Here is a 14,210-nt window from a genome sequence, read left to right as displayed (position 1 = left end):
CTTTACAGGCTGATGTTGGCACTGATGAGATGCACGCACCATTGCTTGACACTGAAGACTCCTGGATGTCAGTGGAGGGTCCCACTTCCATTGTGGAGCTGGCCCTGGAACAGAAACACATTCATTATCCATTAGTTGAGCACCAGTCTACATTATGTTCTATGCTATATGCTATAATGAAGTTTTCGCTCAAGTCTGTGAAACCACTCGCTCTCTTTGATAGTAAGGTAAATGTTTTAACAGATTTACTAGTGATGACATATTGTGGTTTACAATTTGATATCTGCCAGGAAATAGCAACCTATATTTCACTTAACTTACTTTCCTATCAAATTTTTAACACACCTCCTATTATGTTTTAGAGTTACTTTACACCAGTCAATTATCATACTAGTATATTTCCGTTAACCTTTCTAAGTCTTATTTATAAATTACCCAGCGGACAGATTAGCATACATTATTATTTAAAAGTGTGCCTTTTCTATTATCTCGCTTCAGATCAATTATGTCATCAATGTCATCTTGTGTGAAGGAATGATCATTGCATTTGGAAGTTATGGTTACATGGTTCATCATTAGATGATGAAATGTAGTGTTCCTTCAAGTGAAGTGTTCTAAGGAAGGTCTTTTTTTTTATCTTGGGGATTTTTTTAAATTTCCCTTTAGTCCTTTTTGTTTATTTTGTGTTATATGCTTGTACAGGAGCTGCTAACTAAATAAACATCCCACTATACAAAGTATGCACACTAGGTGCATTACCCCAGAGCCTGTAGCCGTAGAACCTGCCTTCCAACACTTTGTACAGCAGACTCTAGGTACGGGCATGGTCTTCAGCCAAATCCCCGCCAAGTCATTTTGGCTACAGAATCTGGTGAGCATGCTCTTCAGCGATGCCCAGCAATGTTTGCAACACACATCACAAGTAACTGAGTCACCATAAATTTAACTTTAGACATCCTGTATACACATATACCTGTCCTTTCCTTCTATTTTTAGTTTGAGGCAGGGTGTTCTCTGCAGGACTGATGGAGTTTTTTGTGTGGAAAAATTATTTCTTTCTGCAACCTGCTGATCAGAGCATCGCTTTTTAACTTTCAGTGTTGTTTTTAATCTTGATTTTGGGGAAAAGGACACAGTGCTTGTGTGAGCTAGAAGTATTTCTCTGTCACTGGCATTGTGAAGGCCAGCCTGAGTCTCCTGCTTTGCCTGCCACTGAGAGTGTGCAACATTCTGCGGTAGTTGTCTAGCAAGGGTGGTCTGAAAGAGTTATGAACCAGAGTTGAAACCATAGATAACCTAATGAGGCTTTATTACAGTTTGTTTGATATCATGTAAAATTCACAAGTCTTCCTTCGTATCTAATATGCGCAGCTTCTCTATCTAGCAGCATCACAAATTCATTTCTTTATATGGTAGCATGATGAATGATAGAATTATGTGAAAAACAGAGAAACATAATCTTTTACAGATGCCATGTAGCAAACTTATATTTTGTGAGAGAAAATATAATTTCCTATTTAAAGATTTTCTCTAAGTAGACTTTAGCATAGAAGTACCCTTGCACTAATTCCTGTAAGAGAATATGGGTTCTTTTTCAGGGTAAAACTGCATTTTTTAAAGATCTAACTTCAATCCAGTTGCTGCCAAGTGGTGACATGGACCCTCAGCTAATATGTGCACGACAACAGGTAAGTTTAGACCGCTTCCGTTCCTTACAACAAAATATTGTGATTATTTTGACGCTTCATTAAGCATTTTTGATGAAATCAGTTAAAAATCATATTCCTTGTGTCTGATCTGTGTGGTAGTGTTCTGATTGTTGAAGAATCGAATGCGCATCAAACAGGTTGTAAGTTAGAGGAAAATAAGAAATCGGCCTTTGTATTCAGGAAGCAAGAAACATAAATGGTCGCATGTGAAGTGATTACTGAAAATATGACATTCAGAGATTTTAGTTTAGTAAAAAAGTAAATATAAAAAAAAGAGCGATAGGGCCATCATCATAAGTGGTACAACCAGGATTCGAATGGGAATAAAGGAGGTGAACGTGGGAACTAAGCCAAGTAAATGGCTCTGTGTGAAAAGCATGCTGAAAATATAACATCAGGAGATTTGGCCAGTAATAGAAAAGAACGTCTGAGAAAGCTGCGTCAGTAAACTGCGAGGTCTTGGAAAGGTACACCACAGACTCCTTGTGGAAGAGGCAAATCTGTGGTTATTGGAACCAAAAGGAATGAAAGCAGAATGAGGCATAGGCTACATGGTACAAGATAAGTTAATGAGTGCCATTTTTTTTTTTTTTTTTTAAACAATTTTTATTGTTTTCTTTCAACACAGTACAATACATCAACTGTTGATCACTTATTCGTTTTCCAGCATATAACAAGATCTCAAGTGGCTCAGCCCCCCACCTCCCAACAACACCCCCACGCATCCGCTCAACCCCGGCAACCACACCCCATATGTGCGCCATAGAGTCTTGCACCTCAGTCCGCATCAAGGGTTTCATCATCAAGCGTTGGCGGTGGCTCACATATATCTCCTCGATGTTTGTTCCATGCCCCCCATACTTTAGACCATTTTTGAGGACACCCCCTCCCGATGTACACTGATCGCTCAGCTATCATAGCCCTATCCATGTCCCTCCACCATACGGACAGCAGCGGCACCTCTCCCACCCCCCACTTCTGCGCTATGTTCCGCTTAGCTAGCACGATTCCCACTGTAGCCCAGCACTGAGCCTGCCGGCCAAGGTCGTTAGGTTCCCATACGTTTAACAGGCAGCGCCTGGGTTCCGGCACCAGTGACACACCCCCCGCCTGGGACAGCGTCCGCATCACCCGCCTCCAGTATTCTTGGATTTTGGGGCACTCCCAGATGGTATGATAGAAGGTACCCTCCTCCCCGCAGCCGCGCAGGCAGAATGGATGGGGTGCTCTTCCTATTTTGTGTAGTGTGTACCTGGTGTAATATGACCGATGCAAAATCCGGAGGTGTACCAATCGAAGCCTGGAAGGTATCCCCGCCTCCCGGGGGGACGCCAGCGCCTCCCTCCACTCAGGGTCGTCAAATTCCCCTACATCACTGGACCACCTCTCCCGCAGGGTTTCCATAGGGTCTGGAAGATTATTTATCAGCTTCCGATACGTGAATGATGTGGCCCTCTGGGGCATATAATCTGTGAGTAGCCTGTCCTCCAGTGGCGACGCCTCCTGAACTGTGGCACCAGGCTCCAAAGCGGAGAGTAGCGCTTGCTTAATTTGTGTGTATCGGAACCATTCCGAAGGCGCCAGCTCGTATTGTTGCTGTAGGCGCGCGAAGGTGATCACCTCACCTTTATGCCACATGTCGCCCACTGTGGAGATCCCGATGTCGTCCCATTTATCAAAGCCCTTGCTATGCCTAAGTCTCCCAAGCCGTTTCGTATCCCACAAGGGCGTGAGTTGGGTCAAAACTCCTCTCCACCCCAGCCGGGCCTGGGCCGCATGCCATACGGCCACTGTCTGCCTCAGAGGGCCAATGAGGTCTGGGTTTAGCCTCCCATCGTACAAGGGCGATAGCATACCCCTCGTGCCCAGTATGTCTCTGTCCGCTTTGAACGCCGGATCTGAGTGTGGGGCGTGGAGCCAATAGTTGATGACCTTTAGCTGTGTCGCCCAGTAGTAAAGTTGGATGTCGGGAAGCGCTATCCCCCCATCGTACCAGCCGCGGGTGAGTTTGAACTGTGCAATACGCGCCGGTCCGTTGTGCCACAGAAGGTACACCACAGACTCCTTGTGGAAGAGGCAAATCTGTGGTTATTGGAACCAAAAGGAATGAAAGCAGAATGAGGCATAGGCTACATGGTACAAGATAAGTTAATGAGTGCCATTTTTTTTTTTTTTTTTTAAACAATTTTTATTGTTTTCTTTCAACACAGTACAATACATCAACTGTTGATCACTTATTCGTTTTCCAGCATATAACAAGATCTCAAGTGGCTCAGCCCCCCACCTCCCAACAACACCCCCATGCATCCGCTCAACCCCGGCAACCACACCCCATATGTGCGCCATAGAGTCTTGCACCTCAGTCCGCATCAAGGGTTTCATCATCAAGCGTTGGCGGTGGCTCACATATATCTCCTCGATGTTTGTTCCATGCCCCCCATACTTTAGACCATTTTTGAGGACACCCCCTCCCGATGTACACTGATCGCTCGGCTATCATAGCCCTATCCATGTCCCTCCACCATACGGACAGCAGCGGCACCTCTCCCACCCCCCACTTCTGCGCTATGTTCCGCTTAGCTAGCACGATTCCCACTGTAGCCCAGCACTGAGCCTGCCGGCCAAGGTCGTTAGGTTCCCATACGTTTAACAGGCAGCGCCTGGGTTCCGGCACCAGTGACACACCCCCCGCCTGGGACAGCGTCCGCATCACCCGCCTCCAGTATTCTTGGATTTTGGGGCACTCCCAGATGGTATGATAGAAGGTACCCTCCTCCCCGCAGCCGCGCAGGCAGAATGGATGGGGTGCTCTTCCTATTTTGTGTAGTGTGTACCTGGTGTAATATGACCGATGCAAAATCCGGAGGTGTACCAATCGAAGCCTGGAAGGTATCCCCGCCTCCCGGGGGGACGCCAGCGCCTCCCTCCACTCAGGGTCGTCAAATTCCCCTACATCACTGGACCACCTCTCCCGCAGGGTTTCCATAGGGTCTGGAAGATTATTTATCAGCTTCCGATACGTGAATGATGTGGCCCTCTGGGGCATATAATCTGTGAGTAGCCTGTCCTCCAGTGGCGACGCCTCCTGAACTGTGGCACCAGGCTCCAAAGCGGAGAGTAGCGCGTGCTTAATTTGTGTGTATCGGAACCATTCCGAAGGCGCCAGCTCGTATTTTTGCTGTAGGCGCGCGAAGGTGATCACCTCACCTTTATGCCACATGTCGCCCACTGTGGAGATCCCGATGTCGTCCCATTTATCAAAGCCCTTGCTATGCCTAAGTCTCCCAAGCCGTTTCGTATCCCACAAGGGCGTCAGTTGGGTCAAAACTCCTCTCCACCCCAGCCGGGCCTGGGCCGCATGCCATACGGCCACTGTCTGCCTCAGAGGGCCAATGAGGTCTGGGTTTAGCCTCCCATCGTACAAGGGCGATAGCATACCCCTCGTGCCCAGTATGTCTCTGTCCGCTTTGAACGCCGGATCTGAGTGTGGGGCGTGGAGCCAATAGTTGATGACCTTTAGCTGTGTCGCCCAGTAGTAAAGTTGGATGTCGGGAAGCGCTATCCCCCCATCGTACCAGCCGCGGGTGAGTTTGAACTGTGCAATACGCGCCGGTCCGTTGTGCCACAGAAGACTAGTCACCTGCGCCGCAATTGAACGGAAGTACGCCGGTGGTACGGCGTATTTTCCAGCACGTAGATAAAGCGAGGCAGGGCCATCATCTTAAAAAGCGCCGCCCTCCCCAGTAGGGTCAACGGCAGCGTCCCCCAGTGACGGACATCCCGTCGAAGACGGTCCAGTGGGGGCTGAAGATTCTTCTGATAGAATACAACCGGGTCAGCAGTGATGTGTATACCCAAATACTTAAATGATCCTTCCGCCACCCTGAGGGGACAATCCGCCGGTAATTGCGGTGGAGGGCCACACAGCACGTACATGACAGATTTGGACCAATTTATCGTGTACCCCGACGCCTCGCCAAAATGAGTGCCATTTTTAAAGAGTAAAGCTTATAATGTCAACTGAATGCACTGTGAACTGTTAAAACTGCACGTCATTAAAATAGTTTGAGGAACATGAAAGGTAAACGAAGATGTGTGCAGCTTTTGTAATTTCTTTCTCGTTTTATATTCTATCCTAAGTTTCTAATGAAGGTGGTGAGTGCAGCAGCCCAGGCACAGTGTCAATCGCAAACTCCCAGCTCTTCATCAGAAGTGGCCTCTCAGGTGAGCCTGGGAAAGAAAGTGGATTGGCTGACTCTGTGCGTGGACCTGGCCCAACAACTCCAAGTTAGTGAGGATGTTATCAGGCGGCATTATGTGTGTGAGCTGTACAGCTATGGGCTCGACCCTGTGGCAGAAGAGGTAATGATGACCACACATTTCTCCATCTTTTAGTGTCACTTACATTGCTAGAATGTACATGTTTAGAGTTGCTTGCGTGCAGTCTTTTTCCAAAAAATGAATCACATTTAATGGTTTAGGAATGTAGAGATATTCCTAAAATATTCCTAATTATGTTTCCTTTTTTTTTTTTTTTAAAGATTACAGATAATATAGGATTTTTAAATGATATCTGTGTAAGTAGCCCGTTGTATTTCAACGGTGAAACTATTCAAAGGATGAAATTAACACCACTGTACCATGTGACATGTATTCCACATTTATGAACGCACTCTGATAAAACAATACATACAAAGGGAGATCATGGAAATCAGACATGGCGGCTGCCATCTGACTCTTGTACTGACATATTCCCAATCTCTATTTATATTTATTTTATTTCCATATTATTTGCAAGGTGTATTTTTTCTGTCACTAACATGAAAGGGGATTCTTTTTTGAAAGGCTGAGTTTGGATTCTGAGAGCACCGCCGCAACCGCATAGGATCGATTAGGAATGCTGATTAGAACTCAAGCACCGAGGCACACTATTGTTACTTTCTTAAGTTCCCAAATGTGACTGTGGCATGTAACAGATGAATTCACAATACACTTTGTTAAATTACTTTAGATACGTTTTCAAAATTATTATCCTGATGTGATTTCTCCCTGGCTATTCAAATTTTGTTCACAACCCCCCGCCCAGTTTTTCGTGATGTGATCATACTAACTCAATGCTCCTTCTCCCTGGTGGCTGTTTTTAGCTTCTGGTAGAATGGTTATCCATAGTCTTCCTCATGGCTTGGGCAAGGGGTAAATTTGAGCTCATCAAACACTCAAAAAGTGTGGCCCTGAAATATATGGGACTCATTTGGGTCCACACTGGCAATCCTTGTAAACTGTATAATATTTCTGGTGGAAAAGTAATTTTAAATGCAACAGTTCTGCCGTGCCAGGGAAGTGAGTGATTTTGCCACTTGTCCATGTCTTTGTATATGTTCGTATACAGTTGAGGATCATTTTCTGCACACAGAACCCTTTCAGATAGACACTAACGTATTTCATATATTTGGTGGGTCATAAAAAACAGTTCTGCTAGCCTATGAGTTTCACCTTTGCTGAGTGTGAGTTTTTAAGGTTCCCAGACTGGTACCTGTTGACCTTGAACCTGAAACTGTCTGATATGTTTCCTATACCTCAGACACTGCAGTAAAGGATCTTTCAAGATCTGTTGGGTCACTAGCACATCATCAGCCAACATGAATATTTGAAGAGAGTTACCACCCACCCTAATAACGTTAAACATATTGTTATTCCTTAGATATTGAGTGAAGGGTCCTGTTGATTGTACAAAGAGCGGGGATGCCATCCCTGGATGGTGCATCTTCATAAGTGAATTCTATTAGACATACCCCCATTCAAAAGTATCTACATTGTAGAGTAACAATACACATTACACATTCTAAGAAATCAATTCTAAATCCCTTATCAATCAGTGCCTCCCATAAGACGGTCCACTTCACCATGTCGAATGGTTTCTCAGCATCTAGAAAAAGCGGTATTGCTTGTCTGTTATATCATCGCACATGATGGATGAAATGGGTAGTGTTGTCTCCTGCCTGTTGACTCCTCACCAGTCCGGGGTATATTGGTGGCTATATGAGTCATGATCTGTTTGATTCCAGTAGCCAGGATCGTAGTGCATTTTTTGTGAAAATGTAGAGCAACACAATTGGTCTTTAAGTGTTACAGAGCACTGCTTCAGGCATAGATGCAATAACTAAATATGCACTTCTAAAGTGATTCAACAGCACTATGAAGAAACGAAGCAGAGAGGGAGCCATCATCTTGTAAAAAGAGGCCATGAAGCCATCTGAGCCAATGACTTTATTTGACTTACACTTCGTAACAGCCACTCAAGTTTCCTCTTTGCTTATTGGAGCTTCCAGGGCTTTCTTTTGGTGCTTGTCAGGTTTTGGCTGATGAGACTTTCCAAAGATTTAGTGCTAGAAGAGTTTCCTTATTGTTTCTCCTTCTTACATTTTGTTTTCCATTTTATGTATTTGAGTGGAAACGATGTTGGAACAATCTAAATTCAAAGCAATGATAATAGGCTAGCTGGTGATATTGCTGGTACAAATTTAATGTATCGGCATTCTCTCAACTGTGTCAACCTTTTCAGTCTTTAACGTTTGTATATGGGCCCTCACCTGTTTAACCTTCAGCTTGGTGGCCATATACCCCCAGCTTTTCTGCCCTCTTCACAATAGCTTTGTTCAGTTTTAAGTAGTAAGTATTCTGCTTAGTGTATCAGTAGTTCCTTTACTTGGTCCCTCACATTCATGTGAGTTCTTTATTCAGAAATTTGGAGCGGAGTGTTCTTCGAATTTCGACAAATGTGTTTGGTAGGGAATTGTCCGTCCCCTTTCTCAACTTGCATTATTGCCTTTGCTACTAGGAGTTGGTCCCTAAACACCAACTTCACATGTCACAAGTAAATGCCACTCACATCTTCCCATTGTTGATGAGAGCAAGATATTCTTTAGTTATTTATTGGAGCTCTCTTTCAACTACTAAATATTTGAGTGAGAGTGGTATTATCGGAAAGAAACAGTTAGTTATACATTTCTTACCTTAGAATTACCCCCAGGCGTCAGACTGGATCCGGAAAGCTTTTTGTCAGCAGTACCTCTGCGTGTCGGAAGGTGGCATAGGTTGGCTCCGCGTATGTTGTTGGCGTCATGGTCACCGGGATGACGTCCCGGTAGCTACTTAGACGCCACCCTCGCGCGCTGACATCAGTTCTTTACTTTTCCGCGCCAGCCAGCGCAGATCCGGAGAGAGCGGTACCTCCAGTCACTTTTTGACTGAACTTTTGATGACTTTTGTCGACATCTTTTTGAATCCTCATGACTTTTGGTGCATGTAGGGATGCCCAGCTTCAAGGCTTGCGGTTCCTGTACCTGACTGATGTCGGTGACGGATCCGCACCGCGTGTGCCTCTTTTGCCTGGAGCGCGACCACGATTCCAAGTCATACTCCAACTGCCAGTCCGTGGCTCCAAAAGCTTTACGGGAGCGGTCCCGATAGCTTCTTGAGCGCTGGCAGTTGGCTCCGTGCTGTTCAAGGTCCCGGTCGCAGAGCCATCACCACTCGTCTTCTAATTCTTCGCACTCGGGGTCAGGTAAGTCAAAGCACAAGAAGTCGAAGCATTGTCTCTCTTCGACTTCTCTCCGTTGGTCGGCTGACGCGACGAGGGATGCTGGCAGTGCCCCTCCTGCGGCTCCGCATGCAGAGCCTGAAGAGCCGACTCAGAGTTTCCCTCATGCCCCCAAAGGATCCAGGCCTGGATCTGAACCCGCGCATGTTGACCTCATTACGCCTCTACTGGCGCCGCTTCCTCCGGCACTGCACCCACATTCGACGGCAGTCGTGCCCCCGGTCGGCGCCGACCCCGGCCTCCATCCGGATGTAGTCACGGTGCCGGATCATGCACTGGGCGGAGTTTTTGTGGCCCTGTTCGCTCCTGGGGTCCATTTTAGGCCAGATTGGCACCCAGAGGACGAGGAGGAGGACTGGGAGGGGTCAGGTGACCCTCTGACCGACCAGTGGGAGTGTGACCCGGACTGGGGGGTGCCAGTGGTCTTGATACCTCTCCTGACCTTGGCATGTTATCTCCTCCTACCATGGCTACGGAGGAGGGAGCGTCATATGCAGTGGTGTTGTGTAGGGTGGCCGAGGCTCTCAACCTTGAGCTTCCTACAGTGGCAGTCAGGACTAACCTCCTGACAAGGGTTCCTCAACCACAAGCTAGCTCTTCGGAGCCCCTGCTGCCGTTCAATGAAGCCCTCACCGACATCCTTTTGGGCACCTGGTCCAGGCCCAACACTGGGGCTCCCGTAGAGAGGATGATTGCCCTACGCCACCGCCCGGGCAACCCCACTTTCCTCTCCCAACACCCCATCCCTGAGAGCTTGGTGGTCCAAGCCTCTACTTCCAAGAGCGTATTCCCTAACTGCTCGTAGTCGGGACTTTGTGTTTTTCTTAGTACTGCCAGCACTTTGGATTTCCACCAGTTTCCCTGGAACTTTGCCTGGTTTGGGGCTGATTTGTGCTCACCTTGGGGCTGATCTGGAGACATCTACGCGAGCGGGACTGCGAGGACCAGCAGTCTTTGCGGCTCTCCATCTGCCGCACCTGGAGCCTCTTCCCGCTCCCAGCACTAGAAAACAACTCGCGGCCCCCGCTTCGCGGGAGCCGCTCGTAGTCGGGACTTTGTGTTTTTTTTTTAGTACTGCCAGCACTTTGGATTTCCACCAGTTTCCCCGGAACTTTGCCTGGTTTGGGGCTGATAAGTGCTCACCTTGGGGCTGATCTGGAGACATCTACGCGAGCGGGACTGCAAGGACCAGCAGTCTTTGCGGCTCTCCATCTGCCGCACCTGGAGCCTCTTCCCGCTCTCGCCTCCTCCTATTTAGCTACGCCCTTATCCTCGTATCGCTGGATGCGCGCGGGCAAAGCCCGGGCCAAGGGCGGACCCGTTTAAGCCCGTTCAAGGCCGCTCAAGACCGGACCGGGCCATTTCTCTTTTGCCTGTGAAACCGTAGCTATATTTATGCTGTTGTAGACATTATTTATATACCAAACTGTGGTATTAATCCTTGTGTTTGTCAAAAAATGTCTACACGTGAGAGCAGGAGTAAGGTTGCACTGGGAGGGCCCCAGTTTACAGGCACCTTAGACAGTTTCATAATATGGACTAATTCTGTAATAGACCAAGGCATCAGCCTGTAGAAAAGAAAATCCTCTCAGGGGCTTCACTGATACACCTGGTCCTTTTAAACCAACAAAGAAGAGATTGGCACAGAAGCTGTAATATAAAAGACATCTTTTTATTTAACCTCTAAAGAGGGAGAAAATGTGTCACACAGCATTCTCAAATCACTGTATGAGACATTCTCTAAGGAGTACAGAGAACAGGGGTCTTATATACCCACACAGAGACTGGAAAAAGGCAGTACAAGTACACATGAGAAGAGTTATGCACATAGATGGTCATACAGAAACTGCACAGTCAACAAGTAGGAGGAGTAATAAGTTGCTGACGTCAGTTAGAACAGCCTGACAGTTCTATACTAGGAACAGGTGCACTCTACTAGCTAAGCACATCTGAGCATGTGCAAGACTCTGGGAGAGGGAACCAGCAAATGGCCAGAACATAGCTAACTAAAATGGCTGCCAAGTACAAAATGGCTTTCAGCTCACGCTAAGAGATTAATGCAATCTTCAACAAGCCTAATGGAACGGAGGGTGTCACAGGATCTAGCATTGGCCAAAAGATCATCTATGGGCCATATTGCTAATGCTCGTACCCCAGAACACACTAATAGAGTGAATCTTATAGAGACACAAGCAGTTGTGCACAGTATGCCTAATCTATTAGTGCAACCACAAACATTGCTTCCAATTGACCCACTTCCTCCAGCTATATTGGAAAATATTCCAGAAATTACAGTAGCCGAGATTCAAGAAGAAACAATTAGTAGACAATTGCGGGAGAGGCGGGAGGGTGCCATTTCAAAACGTAAACGAGCTAATATCACTGCCTCAGGTGGCAGAAAGCCCAAGGTAGCTAAAGCCCGGGGCGTTAGTGAAATATCTAACAAGCATGGGGGTGAACAAGGGCATGCCATGCAGAATGGCCAGGAAGCATTGCAATTAGTCACATTGACTGAAACCCTAGACTGAAGAGCTCTAGATGATACCATAGATGGTTATTTATACTTGACGAAGTGTCCGGCCCTTTATTAAACAACATGGGGAAGCTGCTTAAAACTCTTCTTACTCCCCTGGAAAACAGATTGCTAGATATTGAAAATAAGCTGTATGAGTTGGAAGAGAGCATAAGAACTCTGTATAGTGCCAGGGTGGAAAAATTGCCTCTCAAAGATCCTCTGAGTATAGTACCGGAAGGAGAGGTAACAAACAAGCCTTTGCCATCGACACAAAGACCACATTCTAACCCCCCAAAGGACCCAGTAAGGAAACCGTTAGAAAAACCCCCTGTAACTAATGACCATCCCAGACAAGTAATGACTAGTCCTAATACCAAGTCCTCGATAGAGAGGAAGATAAAAGGCGGTCTTAATATCAGTTTACCACCAGAAGATTGCCCTTATGTAGTGGTATTGACAGGGGTTCCGGAATTGGGTAAATCAACTGAGGAACCTTTTTGGGCACTTAAAAACAAAGTATCACATTGGCTAAATACCAACCGACCCTTACCGCCAAATGTAATGAGTAAAATCTTAATGGTGCATAGGGTGTCTTGGGTGGGATACAATAGGAAAGCAATCGATGGGGACTGTGTGGTAGTGAACTTTAAGGACCCACGAGCGGTAAATTATATCTGCTCGTGGAGACCACAAAATAATAGGGCTGACATAGAAACCAGACCGCTCTCATACTTTTACTTCCCAGATGAGCGACCAGATTGCGGAGGGACTTGGACCAGGGCCAAACATCATGTGCGGGGAGGGATGGAATGTGGGAGCTATAGATACATTAATAGCGGGGGAGGGGTGAATAGTTGAGCGGTTCCCGCTCCTCCTGACCACATTCGTTCAAAAGCTGGGTATGGAGAGCATAATACTGAGACGTACAGGCGACCCTCCTAGCGTGATTGGGACGTTATCGTGTTCTATTGTGGACAACAGCGCAACTTGACAGGATAATACACAAAACCTGAATTGTATCCTGTGTTTCCGGAAATAATTACCTGTGCAATGTGAGGTGTAATTTGTAATACCTGCATATGAAAATCACAATAAAGTTTGTTTAAAAAAAAAAAACAACGGGGGAGGGGTACCTACAGCTAATAGGTTTAGCTGCCTAGATATGGTAGATTGACTGCAGTTGCCCAGGGAAAACGTAATTGACATTAGTGAGGGGCCCCTTATGCGAAAGGCCATGATTAATAATGATTTCAAAGCAGGAAGGGACGAAATAGGAATCACTAAAGGATGGTCAAGACAGGCTCTCCTGCTGACCTCTGTCCTGCTCATATCCTGAGGGAAATCTTCTCCAACTGCCCGGATCCTCCCCTTACCCTACTCAATTCCTCCATCTCTCAGGGTATTGTCCCTGACCTATTTAAGGCTGCTACAGTCATTCCCATTCTAAAAAAGACGGGTGCTGATCCTTCCATTCTTTCGAATTTCAGACCTATCTCTCTGCTTCCTTTCCTAAGTAAGATCTTAGAGAGCCTTATCACTTCTTGCCTCTCTTCCTATATTGAAGACAATCACCTCCTTGCCACCAACCAGGCTGGCTTCCGTCCGGCTCATTCCACGGAGTCCGTTGTTCTCTCCGTACTGGATGAGCTCAGGAGGAGTGCTGACATCAACTCCCCTCAGGCCTTGGTCCTCCTCAACCTTTCCGCCGCCTTCGACACGGTCGACCATTCTTTCCTTTTAGACCGTGTCGGGGGTGCCGGCGTTCGGGGGACGGCTTTGGCCTGGCTCACCTCCTTCTTGACGGACCGCTGCCAGGCCGTCAATTTGGAAAGCTTTTCTGCCCCCGTTTGCCCTGTCTCCTGCGGGGTGCCTCAGGGCTCGTCCCTTCCTCCTCTTCTTTTCAATCTTAATATTTATCCTCTGATCGTTGCTTTGCAGGAAATGGAGGTCACTGTATTCAATTATGCTGATGACCTTCAGCTTATTTTTGACCTCTCTCCTTCTCTGGATTCTCTGGATTCCACTCTTAAGTTCCGCTCCACCTTGACATTCATCTATGATTGGATGAATCTCACTGGGGGTCCCTCCAATCCCTGGACCCCCGCGTTTTGGCCCCCTACCTTTGGTTCCCCTCCCCTTCCCTCAGTGTCGGTGAAAACCTTGGGCATCAAAATTAGCCAAGATCTGTCTATGCGCCCCCAGATCAGCTCAGTGGTTTCGTCTTGCTTTCTATCCCTCAGAATAATTCGTAAAATCTCTCGCTACTTTTCATTTGAAGCCCTCAAACTCATCATTTTGGCCATGATTCTCTCTCGCCTGGATTACGGCAATGGCCTGTATGTCGGTATTCCTGCATACGAGCACCGCCGTTTGCAGCTCATCCAAA

The 14,210-nt window shown here is 46.8% G+C and overlaps 1 protein-coding gene across 2 annotated transcripts in view; it reads left to right on the top strand.

Moving 5' to 3' along the window:
- RAB3GAP2 (RAB3 GTPase activating non-catalytic protein subunit 2) overlaps positions 1–14,210 on the top strand; it is a 687,447-nt gene that overhangs the window by 590,644 nt on the left and 82,593 nt on the right. For both annotated transcript variants that reach the window (XM_085612952.1, XM_085612951.1), the window contains exons 31-33: positions 9–227; positions 1,599–1,688; positions 5,850–6,071. In XM_085612952.1, coding sequence (XP_085469078.1) covers positions 9–227; positions 1,599–1,688; positions 5,850–6,071 — 531 coding nt within the window. The remainder of the gene's footprint in view (positions 1–8; positions 228–1,598; positions 1,689–5,849; positions 6,072–14,210) is intronic.

This window comes from Triturus cristatus, chromosome 6 (assembly GCF_964204655.1).
Source record: "Triturus cristatus chromosome 6, aTriCri1.1, whole genome shotgun sequence".
NCBI lineage: Eukaryota > Metazoa > Chordata > Amphibia > Caudata > Salamandridae > Triturus > Triturus cristatus.
Note: the sequence above shows the minus strand (reverse complement) of the source record. Positions and strands in the feature narration are given on the sequence as shown.